Here is a 27,913-nt window from a genome sequence, read left to right as displayed (position 1 = left end):
ACTCACACATTCGCTCGGATCTATGCAGTGATAGTGACTCTAAGCGCGCGGGACAGCGATCATGTGTCAGCGGAGAATATTCGCCTTCTGATCATTTTACCGTTCCTGACGCAGGCATCGTGGAGAGAAAATGTCTCTGCTGAAGAAAGTGAGGACCGGAGTCGTGTCGAGGGGTGAGTTGGGAGTTTCTACTTTGATGCTCTTGTAGATTTCATTTAATAACTTATAAAATCATTAACGTATGTGTTGTTATATTTATTGCGTGTTTATCAACTTTTTGATAGACTGTCAGTTTCGCTTAGTTTTATTTGATGTCTGTTCTTTCGTGGATTGACTGAACACAGTCTAATAAATGTATTCAGAATGTTATTTGAACAGTTTTGTTCAGCCTATTGTAGCCTATTATTTAAACCCCATTAGTTAAATTCAGCAATATTTGAGCCTATTCTTATTATATTTTACCGTTTTATATTATATATAGCTATTTTAATAAATGTTTAAGTACATATTGGTGATACATGGCAGTGATGGGATAGAGATAAAGAATGTAATGATTCATTTAGTCGATTCTGATTCTTCTTAAACGATTCCGATTCCTTAACGGATCCACGAACGATTCTTTTGGTACTTTTGAGGAAGAAATATTTGGCTATAAAAAATGTAGTTTTGTGCTGGCTTAGGGACTGTGTTGACAAATGATCAGATCATTTCAGATTTCAACAGAACATGTGCATAGAGCAAGTCAGAGATAAATTGCATTCAGTTTTTGCAAAATGTTAGACTTTTTAGCAGCGGCATGAATACAATCCTATAAAATTGTTCCTAAATGTAGGCTATTGAATAAAAATACTTGCATGACTAATTGATATTCAGTAAGGGAGATAGATAAATTCAGTAACTGCCCTAACTGATTCAAAAGGGTTTCTGACTCTCCAAAATGAACTGGCGCTTTGTTTAGGAATAATATACTGTATAATATACTGAAATATTTGTGATTTAAAAGTTGCTTGCAAAAAGTTTGTCGGAATAAACATTTTTAAATGGTTGTCAATGCTCTAAGCAATCAGATGACAGACATTAACAATATGGAAATGTGTGTGTGTGTGTGTGTGTGTGTGTGTGTTTGGAACCCCCTCTGAGTTAAAGTTGCAGTACAATGATCTTTTAAATTTACTAATGTCGATAAATCACTCAGACATGCAGTGGATTTTAAATAAGCTTTTTAAAGGCAATAGGAGTGGCCCCTGACACTTCTTGCATATTGTCTGTTGTTGTAAAAGTATGCCCATTATTTCACCATTGTTTAGACACATTTGCAATTATTATGCATTGTCTGTTTGGTTCACATCCCTCCTAATTTACACCCTATTTTAACACCTGCTTATGTGTGATTATGAAGAATCTTGCTCCCCTCACTTTCTGCTCATCAGCCTGTACTGGAGAGAATGTTCTTGATAGAGTCACTGCCACTGGGCTGTTCAACACACTTCCCTCAATTAACTTTCCACACAGTAAAGCAAGCCTCGCTCCCGACGGGAATGCGCTTCTATTAATAAATAGTTTATCACTCTAGCTCCCACCTTAGCATAATGGAACACCTTGACAACAGTAAATTATTCAATCTCTATTAGAAGTTGTGGCATCTCTGGAGGTCTCTGCTAATACACCCAGCCACCAGAGAATGTGCCAAACGACAATGTCCTTCTACATTGAAATACTAAGAGCATATTATACAAGTTCCATGTCATTTTAACAAAGTTATAGTACTACACTGTAAAAAAAAAATTTTTTTTTTTTTTAAGGCAACCAGCTTCAGCAGATTTTTGCGTTTTCTCAACTTGTTGTTTTAAGTTTATACAACAAAAAGTTGAGAATCTCCTACAAAAATAAGTTGAGAGAACTCTGCTGAAGCTGGTTGCCTTAAAATTCTAAGTTGGCTCAACTTTTTTTTTTTTTTTTTTTTTTTTACACTGTATTGCAAATTTCATGGTTTTATAAAAACAACTGTTTAACCTATTTATATTTTGTTGTCTTTTTGTCTCCAACAGTGTTCAAATGATGTGGGATGTTTGGGTTTTCACTGAACTGTGCATGAGATCCTATGGGATCTACCTTCGATTAAACACCTCAATGCCCTAAACCCAAGTTATCAGGCTAACGCTAAGACAACCTGAGCTTCGCCCAACCATTTTGATTAACTTTCCTGTTCAGTGCCATCATGCCAATCATCAGCAACGCCAATCATGACTTCAGCAACCTCTCGGTCAGTGATGACAGCAGCTTGGACCACATTTTTACCGAGATCCCGGAGACTGAGACCATCAAGGGAGTGTATTATCAGCGCGCTCAGTTCATTCGCCGACCGGAAGATCTGCTTTCGGTGGACCACGGCCTGCAGGCCCTCATAAATGTGGGGGGAAACCGTTACACCTTCCCTTGGAGTACGTTGGAGCAGTTCCCCCTAACGCGTTTAGGACGTCTCAAACCCTGCAGCAGTCCCGAGGAGATCGCTTGTGTTTGTGACGATTACGATGAGACATGCCGTGAATTTTTCTTTGACCGTAGCCCCAGTGCGTTCCGTGTAATCCTCAACTTCCTGGCAGCAGGAAAACTACGTTTGTTACGTGAGATGTGTGCGCTCTCGCTGCATGAGGAGCTCAACTATTGGGGCGTAGAGATGGCCTACATGGAACGTTGCTGCAAGCGCAAGATGTACACTCGCATTGAGGAGGTCGCCGAGCTCGAGCGGTGGGAGGAGGAACGCCGTCAACACAGAATGCAGCTGCGCCCTCCTGCCGAGGAGACACGTTACCGAAAGTTCATGAACCGTTTGAGGGACATGGTGGAAAACCCTCAGTCGGGTTTGCCGGGAAAGGTGTTCGCCTGTTTGTCTGTGTTGATGGTGGCGGTGACAGTGATCAGCCTGTGCATCAGCACCATGCCGGACCTCAGAGAGGAAGAAAATAGGGTAAGTGCGTACAAAATGTCTCAACCTAATCAATCGGATGGTTCACCCAAAAAATGAAAAGCCATTGTGTCATTCCAAACCAGTATGACTTTTTTATTCCATCAAAGAAAGAAAGTCATACAGCTTTAGAACGACATGAGGGTGAGTAAATGGATTTTAAAGGGATAGTTCACCCAAAAAATTTAAATTCTGACATAATTTACTCGCCCTCATGTCATTCCAAACCCATAAGACTTTGGTTAAGCTTCGAAACTAAGATATTTTAATGAAGCTTGAGTGGTTTCAGTCTCCCCATTTCAGTCTCCCCATTAACCAAGACTTGGAAGATCAAGATCAAAGAACCAAAACTTAGAAGATTATGCCATAAAGGCGTTATAAAATGAATCCTTATGAAACGTGGGGTTTAAATTTTGTGAAGAGATACAATGGCTTTATATCCCTGTTGAAAAAAACAGCATATGCTGTTTAGGTATGTTTTGAAGCATGGCTGCTGGTTTGAGCTGGTTTAAGCTGGTTCTTAGCTGGTCATCATGAGCTAGTTTAAGCTGGTCATACGCTGGTCCTAAGCTGGTCCTGAGCAGGAGCTAGTTGCTTAGGACCAGCACATTACCAGCTTAAAGCAGCTCATGACCAGCTAAGAACCAGCTTAAACCAGTTCAAACCAGCAGTCATGCTTCAAAACATACCTAAACAGCATATGATGTTCAATAATGACAGAATTTTCTTTTTTGGCCGATCTAACCCTTTCTATATGATCTTAAAGATTTCTATGCTCTCAAATGCATTGATCCTCTCACATTGAGCCAACACACTGAAAATCGAGTGATTTATATGTAAATTCAGGTGTAACAATTCTCTCTTTGGTATTTCTGTTCATATTTACCTTTGAGTTCATTCCAGATGTAAGCTGAAAAAGCCCAACACATGTTCAACTGTTAAAGTAGACCCCCTTCTCCTCAGGTAGAATGTGAGCATGTCACAGGAGGTGTGTTTCCGGTCTTCAAGCAGACCTGTGCGTACTGTTCCTAGTGAGAAATAATGAATGCACCTCAGCAGGGCTCCCCAATGTCGGTAAATACCCAGAGAGTAATGAACTGGACCAGCAATGCCTCCACAATGTCAGCTAACACACACAGAGAATAATGAACCAGCTCCATAGAGACCTCTGGAATGTCAGCAGGCACACAGGGACGTCCGCTTGAGAAGGCTAGACCTTTTTGCTATTAAATGACTGCATTTTAATCGCACTTAGGCAGGCACCTCACACCACCCAAAGTGGAAGTGGTAGACCGCTGGCTGTAGCTTCATTTGCCTGAAGTTTCACTCCTCATATTTGTATCGGAATACTGTGTGTGCACGATTGGATGTGCTTGTGTTTATGTCAAGGTAAGACTCTGGCGGTGTCTAGGCAGTTATGCCAGCATGTAGCATCCAACAGGCAGAGTCCCGCTGGAAGCAGCAGGACTGTCATATTTAATTCGCACTGCCGGGCTGTTTGTCAATGTCAGCCGCACGGTAGAAAAGGAATGGCCTGAGCATGGAGTCATTCATCTCTGCTCATAAATGCGTGTGTGTGCACAGATAAGTGTGTGTGCATGTGTACATTGAGTGATAACAAGATGACCTCCTCTATCTCTCACAGCACTTTCAATTCTTTGTGTGTAGTCAAATGTGAAGATTTTTACAGATTGATGTTCCACAGTTTTGTATGTTTACAAGCATAAAACTTTTCTGTGAAGTTTTATGCCTCTATAAATTATATACAACACGATTTTAGCTCAGAGCTCAATATCAGATGCGGAAAGACAAGGCAGCAGATCTTGAATAAACAGGAAACACAAACAGAAGTGAGAAAGACGCTGTGAGAAAACTTGCAATGAGCTGATATAAAAATCAACAACCCATGGGCTTATCTCAACGCTTGATATCAGTGTGACCTAAACAGACCCTTATGCAGCAAGCATTTTAGCTCTAAATGAATCTATATGAAAGTACAGAGGCCTCAAAAAGTGTCTTGGCACTTGAGCAACCCGATAAATATGTATGAATGGTATTGCATTAGATGACAGCATATCAAACCAAGAAAATTTTTTGAAAAGTACACTTTTCTGAATGTTTCTTAAAACAAATTTTGTTATACTGTTTTGTAAAATAAAGACAAAAGGTATTTGAACACTTTCTAATAGACAAATGTTAGTGGAAAATGTCCATATTTAATGTGATGAACTACACCTGTGTGAACATGAGGGTAACTGACTTCATCCATACACTAAAATCACATTGAGGCTGAAATCGATCCAGAGAGGTTAACTATCTTGTGTTTGAGAGCAGGCTGTATTCTCTTAATCCCAAGCAGCATCTTTTTATTTATTGTGTAGATAACAATAAATACATTCTCGTCGGGTGATAAGATGACTTTTATCTGGATTCATATGCCCTAATGCCCGTTATCTTTGCGGAAGCTAGATAAGTCGGAAGCAGTGCTACTAGAAAGATATTATGGTTTCGCATGGGTGTACCTTCTGCAGTTTTGTAACAATTAATTATATATTATATCTAAAAAAAAATTAACTAACCTTTATTCTACTGGTTCTATGGATAAAGCATAAGCCAGTCAAGAAAATCTGAGCATCCATGGGATCTGTTCTATGGATCTGTGCTTCACTCTTTCCTATGGATCTTTACCTTTTTCCCCCTCTTGTCCTACAGTAGATTCACTCCAGCCCTGCTTTCTTAAATATGAATTTTTTAAATATGAAACTTTGCTTTTCTTATTTTGGTTTCCATTTCTGTCTGCTCTCTTATCTTTTCTCTGCTTTTTCTCACCTTTACTCTTGTTTACCACTCTCTGCCCCTTCCATCCCCCATGCTGTCTTCTGCTCTCTCTCCTTTTCTCCTCCCCTGGGCTGCAGGTGTAAATTTTGCTTTGTTTGAACTACAGCAGCAAGGACTCAGAGTTGAAGGTGTTTGTATGCCATGAGCATCCTGCAAACTCTCACTCAATTGCTGGTGACGCAAACACTTATTCACAATATCCTGTAAAAGTGAAGCTGTATCACTGATCATATTAAGCATAACAATTTACGTAAATGAAAATTTTGGGGTAAATTCATATATATTCACTTATATAGCTTATTCATAAAATAAGCTATATAAGTCAAGTTGGGCATTTACAACAGATTTGTTTTTGCGCTCAAAAATAACTCGATGGAGTAAAATAGGGAGGAACGGGAATTGTCTAACAAGCAAAATACAGCACACATGCTATTTAAATCACTGGCGCTAAAATTATTAATGTTAAAATAAATACATAATGAACTTCTTGTAGTTGTAGGATTGGCTATTGAGATGACTAGTCCATATGAACCAAAATTCCAGATTGATCTGCAGATAGCTGGTATTAGACTCCAGAAAAGGAATGGGCCTGTTCTGCCAAGACAATTATATTGCATGTTTGAATAGGCCTGAATTTAAAAATGTAGAGGAGAATAAGCGATTTAGTATGATGTCGTGAACTCAGTTTTTTTAATTTGGCTAAAAGTCTCCAGCCAATCCATCAAGCAAAGAGTAGATTTGTGTTTGCTACAAAAAGACAACACAATCAGTTTGATTTGATGGAAACCTTCTGAAAGAATTCGCTTGACCTGGCATTGTGCTTATCTCTACAGCAATCAAAATCTTTTATATTGCAGGTGTATTCACTTGATTACATGCATTAAGAGATAATGAACCGCCTTGCTTCTGAGCCACAAAGTTGAGCACATTATCTACATATGCTAGATGAAAGTGCTGAAAAAATGAACAGGTAAATTAATCATCCTGACTGCTGAAGCACATAGAGTGAGAGAATATTTAAAGAGCATTTTACAGCTCTGCATCACTTTCACATCTGTGACATTCATGAAACATGAAGCTGGTCTTTGAACATTTAGCCAGTGCTGCAGTTCAAACCAAAGCTGGTTTAATTTTCCTCTTGACCGATCATAGTCTCCACACACCCATCACTGACAGACTAGCTAACGCTCTACATGTTCTGTTCATGCTATGTTGGACAGAGTATTACAGAGGGCCAGATGGTGTCGGTACAGGTGCAGGACATGAGTGGTTTTGGTGTTGTGTTGCAGTTTTGCATTTTGGCTCTATGATTTGCCAGAAGGGGAGTTCCTGGAACAGGTGCTGATGCAGGGTTAGCAATGATCTCAGCTACTGTTCCTTGGCCTGGGTTCTTACAATAAGGCAGGAGAAGGTGAACAATCCACGGCGCAATCTGGACAATGTGCCGCAGGTTTCCTCTTGAGTGGGATGATAGCTACCAAAACCAGCATGATGAGGCCAAAGTGACAAAGTGAGAAAACGGAAAGGAAACACTAGATGAAGATTGGGTGCATTTGCACTGTGCACTTTCCATTAAAGCCATATTTTTTAACTGATTTAAATTAAGTAATAAAGTTTACAACAAAGCAGTTCCATGAACTACTTGGAACATGTAGGATTTTTTATTGTTGTTTTATCAACTTAGCATTTATTTGAAAGTTCTAAAACAGACCTGCATTATTAACATTGGTTTCCAAATATGCAGTGATAAGACAGTTTAAGACAGTGATGATTTATTTCAGTCTCTCAATGTTTTGCCTTCATGGCCCCCACCCCATTGTTCACAATGATATTCAAAGGCCCAATGACTTTTCCAGTTGTGATTTTACTGGATTATTATTAATATTTTTTTACTCAAACATTTAACCCAATAAAATATTATAGAGCTTGACTTTACAAGAAAAAAATATTCTTTATTAGGGCTGCCCTCTAATAGTCAACTAATCGTTAGACATCCAAACGCTCTCCTATCATTCATCGACCTCAAATATGGCTCATCATCTGAAATATGTAAGTATTCGCAACTTTATGTGGCTGCTCAATCTAATATTAAATTTGAGGAATGTGTGCTATTCAGTGTCTGTGCAGAGTGTGGAGTTGAACAATAGCACGCTCACTGAAGGACAGATGGGGACGCCGGTGTGGTCATTTGCTCTTAACATACTCCCTCATTTTTGGTCATACAGATAAGAGTAATACATCTTTCGAATCCGTAAAGACTCTACGTTTATTTGTGTGCACTCACAATACCGCGCTTTTGTAAAATAATGAAAGCAAACTTGATGCGCTTTCTGCCGTCTCGGTCTCTGTAAACTTGAGCACGAAACTCTGTGTATATATTTGCCTTACAGACATTAAAAATATATCTATATCGAGTGAAATGTCTACTTTCAAATGAAAACCAAATGTTCTCAGATTAAGTAATCCGTATGAAACTGTAGTAATTTTAGAACTATTAATTTAATTTTAGTTTCTGGAAATCGAGTCGTATCGATTTCATATTCGTATGATTAATGGATATTAATCAAAACGTCCAACTTATACCTTATTAACGATACCTCGTTAACGACTTGTCCAGCAAGCCTTAAAACCAGTATGTTTTAATAATTCAGATTATTCCCATGGCCACAGTAATACCGAATTGATTAGGTAATTTTAGCAATTAATACCGAATTGATTAGGTAATTTTCGGTGGTTGGTTGGCTTCTTTGTGACGTAATGACGCTCAAAGTTCTTCCTTGAGTTCCTTTCGCGTAGCTTCAGACTTTCAAGGGTTTCTTCAGAAGTTTGACTAAGTATTGATAGTTGTTCAATGCTCGGCCAGATGTTAATGGCTGGGAGTGCTTAACAGCGCGATCAGATGAGGAGCCGAAGTTTCAAACAACGCACGAGCAAACAGCAAGCAAAGCTGGGCGTCTGTCTTTAACGGGCTGATTTCAGTCCGCGCCTTTTGCTGTTTGATCCAATCACAAGTGTTTCTGTAGGGCGGAGCCCCGCCCCGCACGGCTCAGTTTTCCGTGCGTAAATGAAGAATATGTCCTAGCAGATCCCTAGAAGTGTTTTAATCATACATTATGATGAGAAAAGTCAACTTTCATCCACACCAAATTATTGCTGACGCAACTAGCTTTCATTCAAAATCAAACAACAGGTATTTAGCACACACAAAGTACATACCTTAATTCTATATACTACATGGGTTAATGCATCAATTAACATGCTACCTTCTAAATAATCACAACAAGTATATGAAAGACATAAGATACAACGTTAGTATGTATTGTCTATTGAGTATATTGTTTTAATAGAAATAGGAATAAAGGAATATCTGTTGGCAGAGAGTCAATAAAAGTTTGGGTATTCTTTGCACAAGAAAAAAAAAAACGCATTCCTTTGGAATGCAGGGAGGATGAAAGGGGGAGCTGTCCGGGGGTCATGAGTGTCCCGTTGGGCATGTATCTGTGAGACTTCAACGCCCAGTCTCATCATAAAAACGTCTTTCCTGGTTGATACAATCATTGAATTACATGTTAAGCAGTCAGGAGGTCGTGTCCAGATCCAGAGGTCTTTGTCTTGTTTCTGGTTGAATTATGTTTAAGTGATAAGAAAGCCACAGTAAAGTCCTGTTCTGCAATACGTCCAGATGCTCCCTCAAATTTATCCTGGTTTTTAGAGGTCTCCTGAGATAAGGAGATTTAGGGCAGGAAATCGGCCAGCCAGTCAAAGGCAGATGCTGGAAGTGGAAGTCTTGACTCCTGCTAAGGAATGTGCTGTCTTGAAATTATTTTGTGTGTGTGTGTGTGTTTCCTGCTCTACAAGGCATTACAAAACATTCATACAGGTGCATCCACTACTGCGGAGATGATGAGTCAGTGTCGCCGACTTCATCTCTGAAGCTGAAAACAAATAAAGCACTAGTTTATCAAATTATTAAAATGTTAATGCAGCCTCCTTACTGTTTTTCTCTGACACATTCATAATTATTACTTCTGCCGGTGTGCTGTGGCAAGCTGTATGCGTGTGCTTGAGCGCTTATAGGCTATGTAGGCAATTAAGGGGAAAGGGAACCATTCCCATACTCGGAATTTGTGTTCTGCATTTAACCCATCCAAGTGTACACACAGTAGTGAACATACACCCAGAGCAGTGGACAGCCAATGCTGCGGCGCCCGGGGAGCAGTTGGGGGTTCGGTGCCTTGCTCAAGGGTCTCACCTCAGTCGTGGTATTGAGGGTGGAAAGAGTGTTGGTTATTCACTCCCCCACCTACAATCCCTGCCGAGACTCGAAGCCACGACCTTCGGGTTACAAGTCCAACTCTCTATCCATTAGGCCACAACTGCCCCTAAAGGCTCATTATAACGATTTAAATGGTTTATTAATAAACATGCAATTAGTCGACTAATGCTTCAAATGAACGACTACTAGTTGACCAGAAAAATCTTTAGTCGAGGGCAGCCCTATTCTTTATAAAAAATGCCTGTGGACTTTTAAGATTTCATTAATTGACATGACTTTTCCAGGTTTAATAACCACACTTTTAAAATTAGTTTATTAAGATCACGGGAGTCCTTATTCTTCAATTAAAAAAAAAAAAAAAAAGTCATCTTTAGGCTCCCTGGAAGTTTTCTGAGGCCCCTTAATGGGCACCGGGCCCCCATCTGAGGACCACTGATTTGTTCTAAACCACATATGACTGACAGAAATTGGAAAGAGTTCAGTAAGTTATTGATAGAAAATATTTATACCCTCTTAACTATTTAAAAATTCATGACTTTGTGTCAGACCATGAATTAATTTGACTGTTTCATTAACAGAGGAGAGCCTTTCATAAGGTGCTTCACAAGAGCTCATTTGTTTGTAAATTAGAAAATGATTATGCTGTATGTATATATGCAACTAGTGAGAAAAACATAGTACTTTTTTAAATAATTAAATATGTATTGTCTATATATTATTTCAGGACCTATTCTTTCTGTTGCATTGCAATCAGTTCACACTGCAAGCTTACTTCTCAGCTAAAATCTAAATGTGTTTTGCCGTTGGGCAGGAAATTCAGCAGTGGAATAATGGTTAAGTGGGTTGGGGGTCGATTACTAATTCCATAGCTTTGATTGAGTTGAGTTTTAGTTGTTCCATTTTACAAGAATGCAGACTGCCTTTCTATTGTCAGATGTTGTCAAATGGACTGACGTTTTTTTGTAGATCTACATACTTTCATTTTGGTACATTTCATTTTGGTGTTCCAATATTGATGCAGGAGAAATTGGGAGGTGATTGCCCTCACATGCAGGTTACAGAATAGGTTTTTATATAACACACAACAGCAGGAGTTTCCAAGCCACAAAGTGCCAGTGTAGGTCAAAAGTGTTATTGCACCAGAATCACCTTTGTTAAAACTGGAACTGAGGTCCTGAACGAATTGACTTGCTTGAACTCCTTAAATGAGCAGCATGGCTTGAAAGAAAATATTACAAATGGGAGCTGTTCTTACGCCTGCCTACTGTTTAAAATTCTGAGCACCAACATCTTTTCAGTTCCAAGGTTACAGGGTTCAAAAAAGATACTCTGGAGTGTCTCACAGGTGTCCGTATAAACAAACACACACGTGGCTGCTCGTATACAGTAGTGCTTGTCTTTGTTGGTGATATAGTGAAGTGTTTACAAGCTCAGAGTAACCAGAAGGTTCCTGGTTTTAATCACCTGAGTCAGATTGGCAAGTCATTCAAACCCAGGTTGCTACAAGAGACCCAGACTGCATCATAATACAAAAAATTACCATTCAGAAAATGTAGTGTTTCGTTTTGCTTTTCTTTTAAATAATTTAATGGGCTTCTTGCTTTAAATTTAATACAATAGAAGAGAAGCCACAGGAAATGACAGTGAGAAGATGCATGGGATGCAGGGTGTGGTGCTGTAAGGCCATTAATGTATGTGGGCACGTCTGATCATTTTTCCTCTTGTGCTGCATACTCATTTTTGATTCAGCAGATGCAAGAGAAGTAAATGGAGAATGGTGTAAATAGTGCCATCCATCAGAAAATTTGTTCCACAAGTAGCTCCATCCCAGAGTTGAAGATGCATTTTTAATGCCCGCCTGCTTGTTATCTTCCCCTATAAGTTTCTTGAATTAAATTTGCAAGATGTACACAACTCATCTTGTGCGAGTCACACTTTGTGGGTACTTTTTCTCTCTCTCTCTTACTACATTCTTGTGCATAGAAATGCAAATACAAACAATACAAACACCTTTTTTTTGTTTTTTACGAAAACAGCCACAGTTTTTAATGAGTCTGATTAAACTGATGTCTCAACTTCATTAAGTTAAGCAGGAACTGTAAACTGTGGTGTTTAAGTCATTTCACCTATGCTTAATTGAACTGACTGGATCTCTCCAGGACATCACAGTTTTAAGTGTGTATTTTGCTGTATGCTTCAGGTATCTGTCCTGTTTGAAGATGAATCACCCTTGAAGTCTCAGTGCTGTGGAGGACTGTAACATGTTTTCTCCTAGGACTTACTTGTTTTAGCTTTATCCATTGTTCTTTGTGTCTCTCTGAGTTTTCTCCCCTGCTGTGGAGAAGCATGACATAATGCAACCAACTCAAAGGCCTGAATCATAGCCTATGCAAGTCCATGAATGCAGACTCTTCTAGCTATGTATGCTCAATTTTGTGTTGTTGTATGAAAATACATTCACAAAGTTGCCACAAAAAGCAGTATAGCAACATTAGCATGTAACATTTTTCATTTACTATCAGTTTTCTCTTTCTCATAATGTAAATTTAAATGGCATGAGGAGGTGAAATCCACTGATTTCTATTTCTGGAAAGTAGCGTTTAAACTACTTGGCTGCTATAATGCTTCAGTGAAAGAATTAGTACTTGGATTTGCCATTGTTCATTAAGGTCAAAGCATTTGATTTTTTAGAGGCATTCAAGAGTTTTTAGGGTCTAATATTGTGGGAGCATTGGTTTCAGATTTGCATGTCCATAATCGTCATGTGGGGCTGGTAAATCTGATGGTGGTTGGTAATTTTACATGTCAAATGTCCTCTTTGAATAGGTTAACTACAATAAATCACAGTGTGCACCAGGTGAATGATTTAATATTCAGTTAATTCAGCTTTTTATTTCAGATTAATTCATTTAAATGTCTTGACATTTTCTCACCTAGACATGATAAAATTATTTTTCTCTAGTTCGAGCTAATTCTCAGTTATGTACTCCATGTAACTTAATGAAATAAGAATACAAATGAAGATATGTTGACGAATATTAGTAATAAAACATTTTGGTGCCCATTGACTGATAATGTATTGACAACAACACTGACATTTCTCAAAATATCATCTTTTGTGTTCCACAGAAGATAGAAAGGTCAGTAGGCAAGAAAATATAGTCAAAACTTTCATTTTTGGGTGAAATATCCATTTAAGCATTGTATGTTTCTAACAAGCACCCATTTCCTTCCTGCTTTCTCCTTACAGACTAGCAGGATGAATAAATCTATCCGTTGACCTCTTGGTTATTTTTCCACTGAGATGTTTATGGGTTGGCTGTTAGGTATCCATGTCTGTTCAATGTCTCCTGGGTCCTGACTAAAAGCTAGAAATGCTTCTCTGAAAGGGAAGGAGAAGATGTTACAGTGCCATTTATACTTACGCCAGAAACATACTTGAATGCGTGGCCAACAGTGGAAGCAGACTGTCCCGTTGTACATACTTTCCATGCATTATGTTACTTTAATGGTAACAAGTAGATACCTCCAACAGGTAGCTAGCAATAAACATGTCACTTTGGTGTGAAAGTGAATGTTTTAAATGTGGCCAGCTGCATTTTTTTTTCTTTCAGCTGCAGCCGAGCAAAATTAACTGAGTGAGGGAACAAGACATTTATGAAAGTTAGAATGGTTGCTACAACTCTGATTTCTGTAGTCTGATGCAGAGAAGCTCTGGCAGATGGAGACCACAAAACTGCTGGTGCAGGATTACGGTAGTAAACCTTACTTGACAGGATTTGCAGTAACCTGCCATAAAGGACAGATCAAATTGACCGAGTGCAGCGTCCGTCTCTGGGGACGGGGGAAGGAGGACACTGAAGAGACTGAAAAGAATGAGAGCAATGCAGCTAGATGAAAGGTATGGGTGGGTGACCAATGCCTCCAAAGGTCATGTGGGTGCAGTCACAGGTATTTGCAAGCAGATCTGTTTTTGTGTCTGATATATGTGGGTGAGTCGATGTCTGATCTCTTTCAGCAGACAACTCTTTGCAGCCTTTCTCGACACACAAAGCTAATCACACTGAAGTTCAGTGGGAACTGAGACACACATTGAGTGTGAAAGGCACTCAAAATCTTCCCAATGCAGGGCACAGAATCGCAGACTCCAATCATAAAAATGGAATTTAGAGTGTGGAACGTAACGAGATTTGATACATTTGGATGAATAAATTTACACCATTTACTTTTTATAACAAATTATGATTTGGACTAGTGACTGAATATCAAATTGCAAAAAAAAAAAATTTTATTTACATACAAAATATCTACCACTAGTCTCATGGTGTTTTCACTACACATGACCTTTATCTCCAACATGACACAAGCATGTCACCATTACATTTGATAAAAACTTTAACCAGATACACAGAAACTGAAAGGTCTTCACTGCTACCCGCCAAAATAAAAGTTTGTTTGTATTTGAAGAAATGATGATGCATATAATATATGTTGTATATTAGAATGTACTTCTCAAAGAAATAATAATAATATTTATACAGTTTGAGTTTATTAGAGCATCGTTTTTAATGAATATCACAGTATGCATTGTGAAGCAATTTGTTTTCCGAAAATTATGTTAAAATTTCATAGTATTACATTGTAAAAGATTAATTAACTTATTTTTAATGACAAATTATAATTTGTTTGCTAATCATTCATTTGATTACTAACATTTTTTATAATAAATTTGTATTAAAGTATAACACAGAATCCAGAAAAAAATGGAAACAGGCAAAAAAATAAATAAAATAAAACCCTTCATATGACACTATTATTTTAAAATTGTTATTATTATTATTATTAAATTGTTAGTTTTATTAAAGTAATTGATTAGACATCCTTTTCCTTATTAAAGTTTAGTTAAGCTATTAAAACGGAATCCAGGAAAAATGCAGAATTTGGGAAAAATAAAACCGATTTCATAGTGCCTACCAACTCACACTCTCTTCTTCCATCCCTTCATTACTCTCCATTATAGGAGCATAAGGTGAGGAGAAGAGAACGGGTGGTTCTAGGTTAAAAATACAGAGTGCTTAGCAAGCGGGAGATGGAGAGGCAGGTGTTTAAGATTCTGAGATTGTCTCACTGTGTACTTTAACTAGTGCAGAGCTGAGCCGTACCATTCCACTCTGCGCTTTATACTTCAGGTCTCTGGGCTGGGATGGATAGAGACAGAGAAAGAGGGAGAAATGTCTTGCTGTTTGACAAATTATTATGCAGGAGGAAAAATTGAGTGGAGTGCATTTTGGAGGATTACACAGATTAAAGCATCAGGCTAAAACTGGATGTGTGTGTGTTGTTAGAAAGACTTAATGAGATAAAGAAAGACTTAAAAATAAGAAGTTAATGTAAATCTTGAAAGCAAAGTCATTTCAGACACAGAGCAAGCTTTGCGTTTTGATTAAAGATTATGAGGACAAATATTTTTCTTTGAAATAACATGTACTGATGCACAATAATATGATCGGTGATATGTATTAAGAAAATAGGTTTAGTAACTTCATAATGACTTCATTATCTCAGCTGTTTCTCCCAGACAGCAGTCTGATTAAATGAAGAACAAAAAATTATTTATGCTACTGTTAGACCTGCTGGACCTGAAAACTTAAAGCACTGTTTATTTCATTTATATCCTTTTTATATTTTTAATAGTCTTTTATTGTTTGTTTTTTGCATCTTTGTTCTCATTTTTAATAATAACAAAGATCAAATAAAATATATATAACTATAATGAAATGTATTGAAAAATTGTGTGTAATAATATTTTGGTCATATAACTCTTTTCAGGGCTCCTTCTGTCCTGGAAAACCTAGAAATAACAAAAAAATTCAAAAAGCATGAAATCTTGAAAGGTCACTGAAAAGTCATAGACATTTCTCTACTGAATATATCTTTTCCTAGTTATGAACTCACAAAAGACTGGGCTAGGAAAGTGTTTTCAAAAGAGAAATCTCACACTTCACCCTTAAGTCTCCTGACCTATAATTGTATTTTCTCTAGGAGTGTATATGAGTGTGTGTTTGTGTGTATGTATGTGTGTTTGTATTTTCCAGGGAGTAAAATGGAGGTTGGTTGCCTGAAAGACCAATACACGATTATATCTGATCATCTGTCATGTTCCTGTCTGTCTCTGCTCTGTGACTGTATTAGTGCACAGCAGACGGGTGAGGGTTTCTGGGTTACCACGATGTAGCACAGAGATCTTTCAATGTCCCAATCACTCCATCTCTGTCTCTGCATCTCTCTCAATCCCTGGCAATGACCTCAAGGTCATTTTGACATAAGCCTTCATCAGCACACACAACCTGGTAAATACCCAATATGACAGATTGAGCACGCTGTTACAGATTTTTTACTTACTTTATCCTTTATGTCTTTGAAACAACATTCAATCAGAATATTGAATAGAGAGCAGCCGGGGGAGGTGAGAGTACAGCGATTTAAATAAAAGCAATATGCTGACCTCGACAGTTTCCTGCCTGTGGTCTTTTTCTAGAAGCTCAGAATGACGTTGCATTTTTGACTCTGCGCCAGGAAATGTTCCACAACATTTATTTTGGCAAGAGAAAGTGAAAACGAGTGAGACAGGATGAATAATGGACTTATATTATGGAAGAGAGGTATGGAAAGAGAGACTGGTTAAGTCTGGGCTCATGTCTGATGTGTTAGAGCAAGAAGACACGATGAGCAGCAGTGGTGCGGTGGACAAGGCTTAATCACATTACATCACACTATACAGCTACTGCCCAACAGCATATTACACATCCATTTACCCCTGTTTTGTTGATTTTATGTTTTTTTGGCATCAGTCATTTCTCTTGCCTGTAAAAAAAAAGAGTTCTGAGAGAGTCCTCAGCATCATATTTTATCACTTGTTTGACAAAGTCACAAGCTCGAAAGCATCAAAGACAGGACATCAGTCTTAGAGCTTTCTGTAAGCTGTGTGATATCTGCTTTCCTCCAGCCTCACTTCAGTCTCTCTCTCTCTCTCTCTCTCTCTCTGTCTCTGTGCTTAAGTGCTTAAAATGATCTTGAATTTCCATGTGCAGATGTATACATATGTTACACACGCATGCTGTATATATACTGTTTAATAGTTTGGGGTAGGTAAGTTTGTTTACATGTTTTTAAAGGGGTTATGAACTGCCTTTGTTTTGTACTGTTCTCCGAGGTCGACTTGTAATGTTATTTTTTCACTTGTAATGTAAGATTTTTACATCAAAAAAACATAATTTAGAAGTAATAAGCTATTTTCTGTCCTGTTTTTAACCCCCCTCATCAGAACGCTCTGTTTGAATAGGCGTAGCAGATTGTAGACTGAAGTAAATGGTCACTGCTATGATTGGCTAATATTTGTATATATTTGACAGCATACATTTCTCATAGATAAACACTGCTATAATTTAGGTCAAAAATGCATAAATAACTCATACATATCAAACAATCTGTACGAAGAGACAAAGCAATAGTGACCATATAATAAAAACAGTTACTCACAGTTGTGTTGCGACATTACTGCCGGATCTAATATAGTCAGCACAGCATCATCTTTTAGTTTCAATCTTTTTGAAAATCCTGTGTCGAATTGTGTCTACGTGGTAATGTGAAGTGAACAAAGGATCAAATTCCCCCTGACGATGTCTGGATCTTCATTAAAAATAAAGTTAATTCACTCTTTCCTAACATTGGGATCTTAAGGAAATGCAAACACTGTTTTTCCACAACACTGCACAGCATCTTGTTGTCTTCAGAGCGATCTTTATTTTTTGGTTTCTGCGTAGACCTGCACGTTTGCCTCTCTCATAATCACTACATGCACAAATTGGTGGGCCTTGAATATAAGCTGTTTTTAGACAAAGGTTTGAGTTTTTAAACTTACAGGATGTTTCTCAGTTCATGACCCCTATAAGACGTTTTTGAAAGGTGTCTATATATATATATATATATATATACAGTGCCCTCTATGAGTATTGGAACAGTAAAGACAAAATTGCTCTGTTGGCTGTGGATTCAAGACATTTGGAAATATGATTAAAAGAGGAATATGAGACAAAACTACAGAATGTCACATTTTATTATTAGCCGTTTCAACACATACATGTTTTACCAAATAAAAAGAACAGCACTTTTAGAGTTCATCCCACTCATTGATGTGAGCATAAGTATTGGGACAGTTGAACATAAGGCAGATATAAAAGATTAAAAGCTATTATTTAGTTTCAGATCCCTTGCGCACAATCACAGCAGTGAGTCTGTGACCGATAGACATCACCAGACTCTTGGTCTCATCCTTTGAAAGACTTTTCCCAGCCTTTAATGCAGCCAATCCCAATTGTTGCTTGTTTTGGGGAGTTTCTGCCTTTACTCTCCTCTTCAGCTGGTGAAATTCATGTTCAATTGGATTTAAATCTGGAGATTGACTTGGGCAATCTAAGACTTTCCATTTCTTTGCCCTTATAAATTCCTTGACTGAACTGGCAGGGTGTTTTGGGTCATTGTCCTGATGCAATATGAAGCACTTCCCAATGTTTTCTTGAATATTGGTAGGCAAGATGGTTTTGTACCCTTCCAAATTCATTCTGCTACTGTCATCATACATTAAGTCATCAGTAAAGTTGAGAGGGCCTGTTCCAGGGGCAGACATGCATGTCCATGCCATGACACCACCTCCACCATGCTTTACAGATGAGGCTGTATGCTTGGGATCATTTACAGTTCCCTTTTTTCTCCACACTTTTGCTTTCCCATCACTTAGATAAAGGTTCATCTTTGTCTCATCGGTCCATAAACACAGTTCCAAAACTCTTCTGGCTCACCTTTGTGCTTTTTTGACAACTCTATTCTTGCCTTTCTATTTTTGGTGCTGGTCAGAGGTTTGCATCTTGCTGTGTAGCATCTGTAATTCTGTGTCAAAGTCTCCTGAGGACAGTAGATTGTCAGAGCATCACCCCAGCTTTCTGGAAGTTGTTGGTGATTTTATAGACATTGTCTTTTAGGGTTCATTTTCACAGCTTTTATGATTTGTCTGTCATCAACTACTGTTGTTTTCTCAGCCGATCAGGTAGTTGTTGGTTGCTGGTGTCGCTGGTGGTTTCCAAACTCTTGATTTCTCCATGCCCTTTATTTTTGCTATAGCTCTAATTGACTTCCTCTTTTCTTTTAGCATCCAAATTGCTTGCTTTTCTCTCAAAGTCAGCTCCCTCATCTTCATCCTGGTTTGTGTGTGTCTTCATCGAATGCAAGATTCAGAATACAGAAGTAATGGATATAACTGATACAACACATTCCCTGCTTTTAATATCTGAAGAATTAATGCAACAGGCCACAGCTGATCACTTAGAAAGACCTGTGAGGCAACTGTTCCAATACTTATGCTCACATCAGATAGAGGGATGAAACTCTAAAAGTGCTGAACGTCTTAGCTGGTAAAACATCTGTGTGTTAAATCACCCAATAATAAAATGTGATGTTCTGTAGTTTTGTCTCATATTCCTCTTTTAATCTTTTTTGTAAATGTCTTGACTCCACAGCCAACAGAGCAATTTTGTCTTTACTGTTCCAATACTTTTGGAGGGCACTGTATATATATATATATATATATATATATATATATATATATATATATATATACCCTTAGTGAACTTTTGCTAACAAGTTGCTCAGTTGGTGCAGTTTAATGAATCAGTTGTTGAAATGGTCTCATTGAATCAGTCTATGCTCTGTGCCACCTACCGGAAAATATTCTGTAGAAAACTGGGTTGTGCCCATATATCAATTTCTTTACAAAATTACATTGTAGGATTTTGTTTTACTTTTATTTATTTATTTTACTTTTTGTTTTGTTAGAATAAAAAGTGGACAAATACTATAAAGACATTTGGAAAAGAATCCTAGAATGTACCTGAAATTTGACAAATTTGATAAATGTGAAAGATGAGATTTGATTTATTTGATTTAAAAAACTTAACACATTCTGACAATTCGTCTTCAGTTCCTTCTCTATACCATTTAATATTCAATTATTCAGTTGCCCTGAGTATCACAAGACTTTGCCCAAGGCCCAACAGGGCTCTAAAATCTGAAATTGTAGAAACTTAGTTGCAAGTGTTTTCCACAACTTAATTTGAGTCTTTCTATAAAAGCTTGAATATTAGATGTTGAAAGTAATATACTTTTTGGTTTTACAGTATGCCTTCTGCTATATGTGCCATATTTATACATCTAGGGCTAGATTCCTGCTGCGGTTTCATTCCTCATGAATAATATTTTTTGATGAATATCTGATGCATTTCCATGAAAATATAAAAAGTAAAAATGTTTGGAGAACCGAGTTCAAATTGGAATTTTAAAAAACAGCTGACCCCAGGGGTTTGTTTCCTGTGTGTTTACATGTATAAAGCAGGATGCGCACTATAACAAGCTTTGAGTTCTGTACATGTATTTGGTGTTGTTTATCAGATCCTCTAGTAGTATACCGTCAGATGAAAGAATCTGTGTGTGTGTGTGTGTGTGTGTGTGTGTAGCACTCTTTCAATTATTCAACTCTCTGTCCAACCCCTCATCTCTTCCTGACATCCCCATTCCCGGGTCCCCATATCTCATTCACTAAGCAGCTCAGAGATCAGATTATCCCGACTGCATTTCGTTTTCAATACATCCATTTATGCATTCTCAGACCCTCCCTCTAGATTCAAACAGCCAGCAAGGCCGCCTAACATTCAATCAGAGACTCGTACCGGAAAGATGACTGTCAGTTCGTATAACCTGTTTAGTGCTAACAAAGACTGCGATGTCCTGGCAAGACTAGGATAGTAGTTCTGTGTTAGGTTGTTTATGTCTCAGTTATGCTCTGGGACTGTGGCAGTTGAGTTGAGCCAAACCTATTCCAACCATCCTATTGATTTTAATTTGTCATTATACTCTGCTATTCACCCAGAATGCATCTGAATCCCATATGCAAGTGCTGCTATTCAAGGCTGAATGGTTTGGTCACAAAATCATGCTCTGATTGTGCATTGAATTGCTAAGGCAAGTCACTTTAGTTGAATACTATAAAAAGTTTCAGATATCACAATACATTTCCCTAAATATGTAACTTCTCATCCTTCTGTTGCTTAGATATTAAGGCTGAAAAAAGCACACACAATTTTCAATTCTATTTTGATTGTTTGTGCAGCCCTATTGCCTATGTATGCTGATCTCAGAAGCCCTGATATCTTCATGGTAAACTGCTCATCAGCTCTGTAGGTGATTTCTAAAATGCATACAGGCTGTATAGATGCTGGGGCTTTGGTTGATTGGTTTTGGGCACAAAGGAGGGGGGGATGTCATTGACATTTCTAGTGGCAGCGCAGAGATAAGGTCACCCTAAGTGCATTAGCACTGAGAAATTGACAATCAGCCTGACGAGTTGCAAATTGTTATCCTTCTTTAACATGCATAATGTCTGCAACTGCAGTCACAACCACTTCACCCTGCCGCAGGGAGATGAGGAGCAAAAGTCAGAGAAATGAGATGAAAAGAAGGTGTTGGAGTAGAAGTAGGGAATGAGAATGACTGAGAACTGGGGAGAGTGACAGAAAGGGAGTGAGAAGGAAAGGGGACAGTGTACGAGGGGTAAATTGTGTGCTGAGCATTTAAAATGGCTGAATTTACAGCAGTGAATCACCTCAGAGCTGCTGCAGTTTGATAATACGTTCTCTCTAACTGCGAGTCTGTCGCTCCTGTGAAAGCTTGAGAATTTACAAAGGCTTTTCAGACTTTTCAGGCAAGAAAAAGCATGAATGAGTTTTGAAAGTTTTTTGAAAGATGTAAGTGTGGTAGAGTGAGGTTCTTACTGGAAGGCAGGGTGTTTGTAGAGTGAGGAGACCTGTCTGCACTATTTTAGTTTAATTCTTGATTCTGATTTTTTTCAAGGTCATGAGTTTCTACTGCATTGCAGTGTAGTAGTTCACAGTTTGTACTTGCAACTACATATTTATGGGTTGTTTTGTTTACAATAAAAAAGCAATACTAAAAAAAAATATTTAAGTGTCCTATAACCAAAATGCAGATTTTGAATTGTTTTATTTCTGTTCATCATTAGAGTACAACAATATAAAAAACATGCATTAGATAAATTGTATTATCCTATTTTATATTGCTACTTTTTTGGCTTTTAAATACTATGCTTAAAATGCTTTTGGCATTTATTACTTTTCCACAGGAAGCTAAAAAAAATGTCAAATTCAGTAAAAAAAAAAAAAAATAGTCAAACTAAGTATTGATCTCTACTAAAACAATGTCTTGAGGTAAACACATTATAAAGGCATGTACATGTGCTACACACGAAGTCCATCATCAATTATTCCTTACATTTCTTCTCTGAGGCTGTTTCATTGATCTTACCATACTGTTCTGAACATTTGCTGAGATGTAATCTTTTTTCTTTGACTGTTCACATTTGTGTTTATAAATGACACATACCTGTCAGCTGACCTTAAAGTACCTGTGAGTGAGCATGTACAGAAACAATAACGTCACACGTTTTACCAGTGTATATGCACATAACAACAAAACCGCTACATCTGCAAGGACCTTCAAGTAGCTGCAAATTGAACAGCTAATTTGCTAACATGGCATGACTGTGATACATTCCCTCGCGTTTTGCTTGAACTAATGCATCTCACCAAATATTAATTAAATCTGCTATCTCAGCATCTTTCCACTGATTCTGCTTGCTCCTCCTTCGGTTTTCAAGATCTTAGCAAGGCGCTTACTGGCACTGAATGATAACGACATTACAAAATGGTGTGACGATACTGTATGTATGCATGTGTTAACAGAAAGGGTGATTCAGATCTGGCTGCATCAGATATGTGTACTTTCAAGGATCACATTTACAGGCATGTCACATGAAGAGAAAATCAAATTTGGGTCACTTCCAGCATGTTGCTTGTATAGGGGAGTTTAATTCAGACATTTCAAGGTCAAAGTGGTCTGGTTTGTCTTTTCTGTTAGTCCTCCTTCCACCACCGCCTCAATTTGACCTCTGACTCTGGCTAATTAACTGATACAGCTTGACTTATTGGTTAGTGTGACTTGAATACTAAAGTAAACACTGAATTTTTCTGGAAAATGTAGTGGCTATCTGCCCTCTCCTTATCTTTGTAGTAATTTTAGATCTATTAATTTAATTTTAGTTTCTGGAAATCGAGTCGTATCGATTTCATATTCGTATGATTAATGGATATTAATCAAAACGTCCAATTTACACCTTATTAACGATACCTCATTAACGACTTGTCCAGCAAGCATTAAAACCAGTATGTTTTAACCATTCAGATTATTCCCGTGGCCACAGTAATACCGAATTGATTAGGTAATTTTTAGCATAAGTGTAAAGGATTAGCCCTTATTTTAATTTAGCTTTTAGGGAATCTATTCTTAAGATTCGATATTGATATTTACGTGATTAATCGATATTAATCAAAACGTCCAATACCTTGTTAATGATACCTCATTAACGACTTGTCCAGCAAGCGTTAACATCAGTACGTTATCTCTTAACAATTCAGTTTTATTCACGTGGCCACGATAATAACACAGAATTCATTAGGTAATTTTGAGCATAGGTAACGCAATCTTTGCCAAATAGTTTAAGTCTTGAAAATCACACAGCACCAGACAAAGATTCCTTTATAAAATCAAAGTTTATTTGCTACTCTACAACATTGCTAAGCTACAATAACACAAAACAGAATACGTACACACACAAACACACATACACGCTGCAGGCAATGAATTGTTTTGATTTGAAGAGAGTTTAAGGTTCTAATGCTCGTTTCCAAGAATGCTCTAACTTTAACCCAAGGGAAGTCACAAGCAAGGAACTTTACTATCTTTGCTCTTAAATTACTTCAACCAGTTTCCAGCAGAATTAAGGAGCTTTGTTTGATATTACTTGCTTTAAATTGAGTTTCCGTTGCTTTCCTGGTTGAGGGAACCCTGGGTGCGGATTGGCTGCTGATGTCGTCGTCGCGTGATGTCACGGGGAATGCCCTTTTGCAATTGGTTGGTTTCTCTATGGAGTGATGATGCTCTTAGGAAGTTTGTTTCAGTTCTTACGGCTTCAGATGTTAAAGTTTCTTTAGAAGTTTGACTAAGTCTTGATAGTTGTTCAATGCCTGGCCAGATGATAATGGCTGGGAGCGCTTAACAGCGCGATCAGAGCAGGAGCCGAAATTTCACCAGGTCAGCGCGCGAGCAAGCAAAAAGAGACACGCTCCAAAGTTGGGTGTCTGTCTTTATTGGCCTGATTTCAGTCTGCCCCTTTTGCTGTTTGATCCAATCACAAGTGTTTCTGTAGGGCCGAGCCCCGCCCCGCACGGCTCAGATTTCCGTGCGTAAATCCTTTGCTGAATTATTCCATAACATGAAGAGCATATCCTAGCAGATTCCTATAAGTGTTTTAATCATACATTATGATGAGAAAGGTCAATTTTCATCCACACCAAATTATTGCTGACGCAACTAGCTTTCATTCGAAATCAAACACCAAGTATTTTGCATACCCAAAGTACATATATCAATTTTATCTATTACGCGGTTAAGGCATAGATTAAACGATCCTAAATTCTAAATAATCACACCACGCATGTGAAACTAAACAATAGTGATCGGGAAAAATTAGACATCAAAAGATTACAACAATACCATAGGTTCCAATAACACAGCAAGCTTAATTTAATTTCATGAAATACAACCCGAATATATATTGTAAATAGATTGTATATATTGCTTTTGAGTATATTGCTTTAATAGCAGCAACAATTTGTTCTTTTTTGACATATTTAAGCAAAGATTTGAGTCTCTTGGGAATGTCACTTTCGTGGAGATCTGGTGTTTTGCTTAGCTCGGACGTCGGTTGTAAAACCGTCTCTCCTGGTTGATACAATCATTGAATTACATGTTAAGCAGTCAGGAGGTTGTGTCCAGATCCAGAGGTCTTTGTCCTGTTTCTGGTTGAATTATGCTTAAGTGATAAGAAACAACCGTGAAGTCCTGCTTTAAATACATTCCAGATTTTTCCACACATATATCCTTTGTTTTAGGGGTCTCGTGAGACGTTAAGGAGAGCAGAGCAGGATGCTTGGGCGCGGTGCTGATCGTTAATTAATTTTACGGCCACAGATAGTGAAAAGAGTCGTTGCTGAAGTCGTTGTTGCGTGATGTCACTGGGGATGCCCTCTTGCAATTGGTTGGTTTCTCTGTGACGTGATGACGCTCTTAGGAAGTCTGTTTAGAGTTCTTTCGGCTTCAGGTGTTAAAGTTTCTTTGGTCAGAACTTTGAAGGCATGTGTGGATCCTCGCCAGATGGTATATGGCTGAGAGCGCTTAACAGCGCGATCAGATGAGCAAGCACGCGAGCAAGCAGCAAGCAACCACACCGAAGTTGGGTGTCTGTCTTTATTGGGCTGATTTCAGTCTGCCCCTTTTTCTGTTTGATCCAATCACAAGTTTTTCTGTAGGGTGGATCCCCGCCCCGCACGGCTCAGTTTTCCGTGCGTAAATGAAGAATATATCCTAGCAGATCCCTATAAGTGTTTTAATCATACATTATGATGAGAAAAGTCAACTTTCATCCACACCAAATTATTGCTGACGCAACTAGCTTTCATTCAAAATCAAACAACAGGTATTTTGCATACACAAAGTACATACCTTAATTTTATATACTACATGGGTTAATGCATCAATTAACATGCTACCTTTTAAATAATCACACTAAGCGTATGAAAGTTATTATTTGTGAAAAGGCGCGTTTCTCTGCTGGGGAGAAACGGGAGGTCATGGGAATGTCACTCCGAATGGAGATCTGGTGATTTTCTTAGCTCGGACGTCTGTTGTAAAACCATCATCTTTGTTGATACCATCATTGAATTACTGCATTAAACGGTCAGGGGATATCATGGAGCTGGAGCCTTTCCAGATGCTACATGCTTTGTACTGTTGATTATGCGACTTTTATTTATGGTAAACCGGTCAGGAACAACATTGAAGGTTCTCTTCTAAATCCATTTCAGATGTTTCCTCAAATTTATCCTGGGTTTTAGAGGTCTCCTGAGATAAGGAGATTTAGGGCAGGAAATCGGCCAGCCAGTCAAATGCAGATGCTGGGAGTGGAAGTCTTAACTCCTGCTAAGGAATGTACTGTCTTGAAATTATTTTGTGTGTGTCCTGGTCTACTAGGCACTACATCTTATTTATTTACCTTCCCCTTTCTTGTATTACTAACCAACGTTTTACTCTCTGACATATTTTAAACCTCCCTTTCGCAGACATTTTTCTACTTTAACTTCTAATATGCTTAGCCTAATACATTGATTTTTAATTTAGATGCAAAGCGTTTTACTGAAAATAATTGAATTGAGAATTAAATTAGTTTCTCACTCTCTCTCCCTCCGCAGGGTGTGTGTTCCCAGAAATGCTACCACATGTTCATCGTCGAGACGATTTGTGTGGCCTGGTTCTCCCTAGAGTTTCTGCTACGGTTCATGCAGGCACACAGCAAGCTGGAGTTCCTCCGAGGACCCTTGAACATAATCGACGCCATGGCCATCCTTCCCTACTATGTGTCTCTGGTAGTGGATGAGAGCCCCGCCAATGAACATGAGCGACCCTCTGGAGGTAAGGGCTACCTGGACAAGCTTGGGTTGGTACTGCGTATCCTGCGTGCCCTTCGGATCCTGTATGTGATGCGGCTGGCCCGCCACTCTCTGGGCTTGCAGACGCTGGGGATGACGGTGCGGCGCAGCACGCGCGAGTTCGGCCTGCTGCTGCTCTTTCTCTGCGTAGCCGTGACGCTCTTTTCACCTCTGGTGCACCTGGCGGAAAGCGAGCTGACAGGAGTGCAGGATTTCAGCAGCATTCCCGCCTCTTACTGGTGGGCGATCATCTCCATGACTACAGTGGGTTATGGGGATATGGTACCTAGAAGCATACCTGGTCAGGTGGTGGCACTCAGCAGCATCCTGAGTGGGATCCTAATCATGGCCTTCCCAGCCACTTCCATCTTCCACATGTTTTCCCGCTCCTACCAAGAGCTGAAACAGGAGCACGACAGGCTCTTTAAAGAGGAGTGTGCGGCAGCCGCAGCGGCTACCGCAGGACCCGATGACGAGCAGGATGGAGGATGGGTGGCCTTTCCTCCTCCCAGACTAGTTCTTACTCCAGACACAGAGATGCCTGGCTCCCTTGAAGACCTTTCTCTTCTCGGGAATGGTGGAGAGACTTCCGGGAATAACAAGCACCCGTTACCAGCTGGAGCCTTTTAAGAGATGCACGCGCATTGTACTCTTCTCTAGATCAAATCTGTTCTTCCATGCCCTCATAATGAACCCTCTTGCAGTGTACAGGGTGAAGTTAAAGGGCCTTGAAGCTATTTTGTCTTCCATCAGCCACAAGCTGATCATGTCTCATTAAAGTACTAATTCCTTCATATTCACACTGTGGACTTGTAAGATTTAGCACTCCATGAAAAGCCATGCAATAGAAGTAAAAAATAAAGCTAGATAGTTTAACTTTAAAGCCTTGTTCCACACAGTTAGACATACAGCAGAGAAATGTAGGTTCCTCAAATTAACTGTCTACATTTTTTTTTAACAAATCCAAAGATATGCTTTTTTGTTGACTGTTTCAGGTTCAAGAATTGCTCTTCCAGATAATGTGCACTTGAAATGTCCTGCACCGGTTTGGGACAGACATGCTCTTGTACAGCTCCAAATAAAAACAGCAGTAAGCTCAATGTCCTG

At 38.6% G+C, this 27,913-nt stretch overlaps 1 protein-coding gene across 1 annotated transcript; it reads left to right on the top strand.

Annotated features, from left to right (window-relative positions):
- LOC306842602 (voltage-gated potassium channel regulatory subunit KCNG4-like) lies at positions 1–27,904 on the top strand. The gene is made up of 3 exons (XM_079373557.1): positions 1–173; positions 2,049–2,968; positions 26,570–27,904. The coding sequence occupies exons 2-3, from the start codon at positions 2,219–2,221 to the stop codon at positions 27,434–27,436; spliced, it is 1,617 nt and encodes a 538-aa protein (XP_079229683.1). The 5' UTR covers positions 1–173; positions 2,049–2,218; the 3' UTR covers positions 27,437–27,904.
- Positions 27,905–27,913: the final 9 nt, after the last annotated feature.

The sequence above is a fragment of the Barbus barbus genome (genome assembly GCF_936440315.1).
Source record: "Barbus barbus genome assembly, chromosome: 23".
Lineage (NCBI taxonomy): Eukaryota > Metazoa > Chordata > Actinopteri > Cypriniformes > Cyprinidae > Barbus > Barbus barbus.
This window is presented reverse-complemented; position numbering and strand designations above follow the sequence as displayed.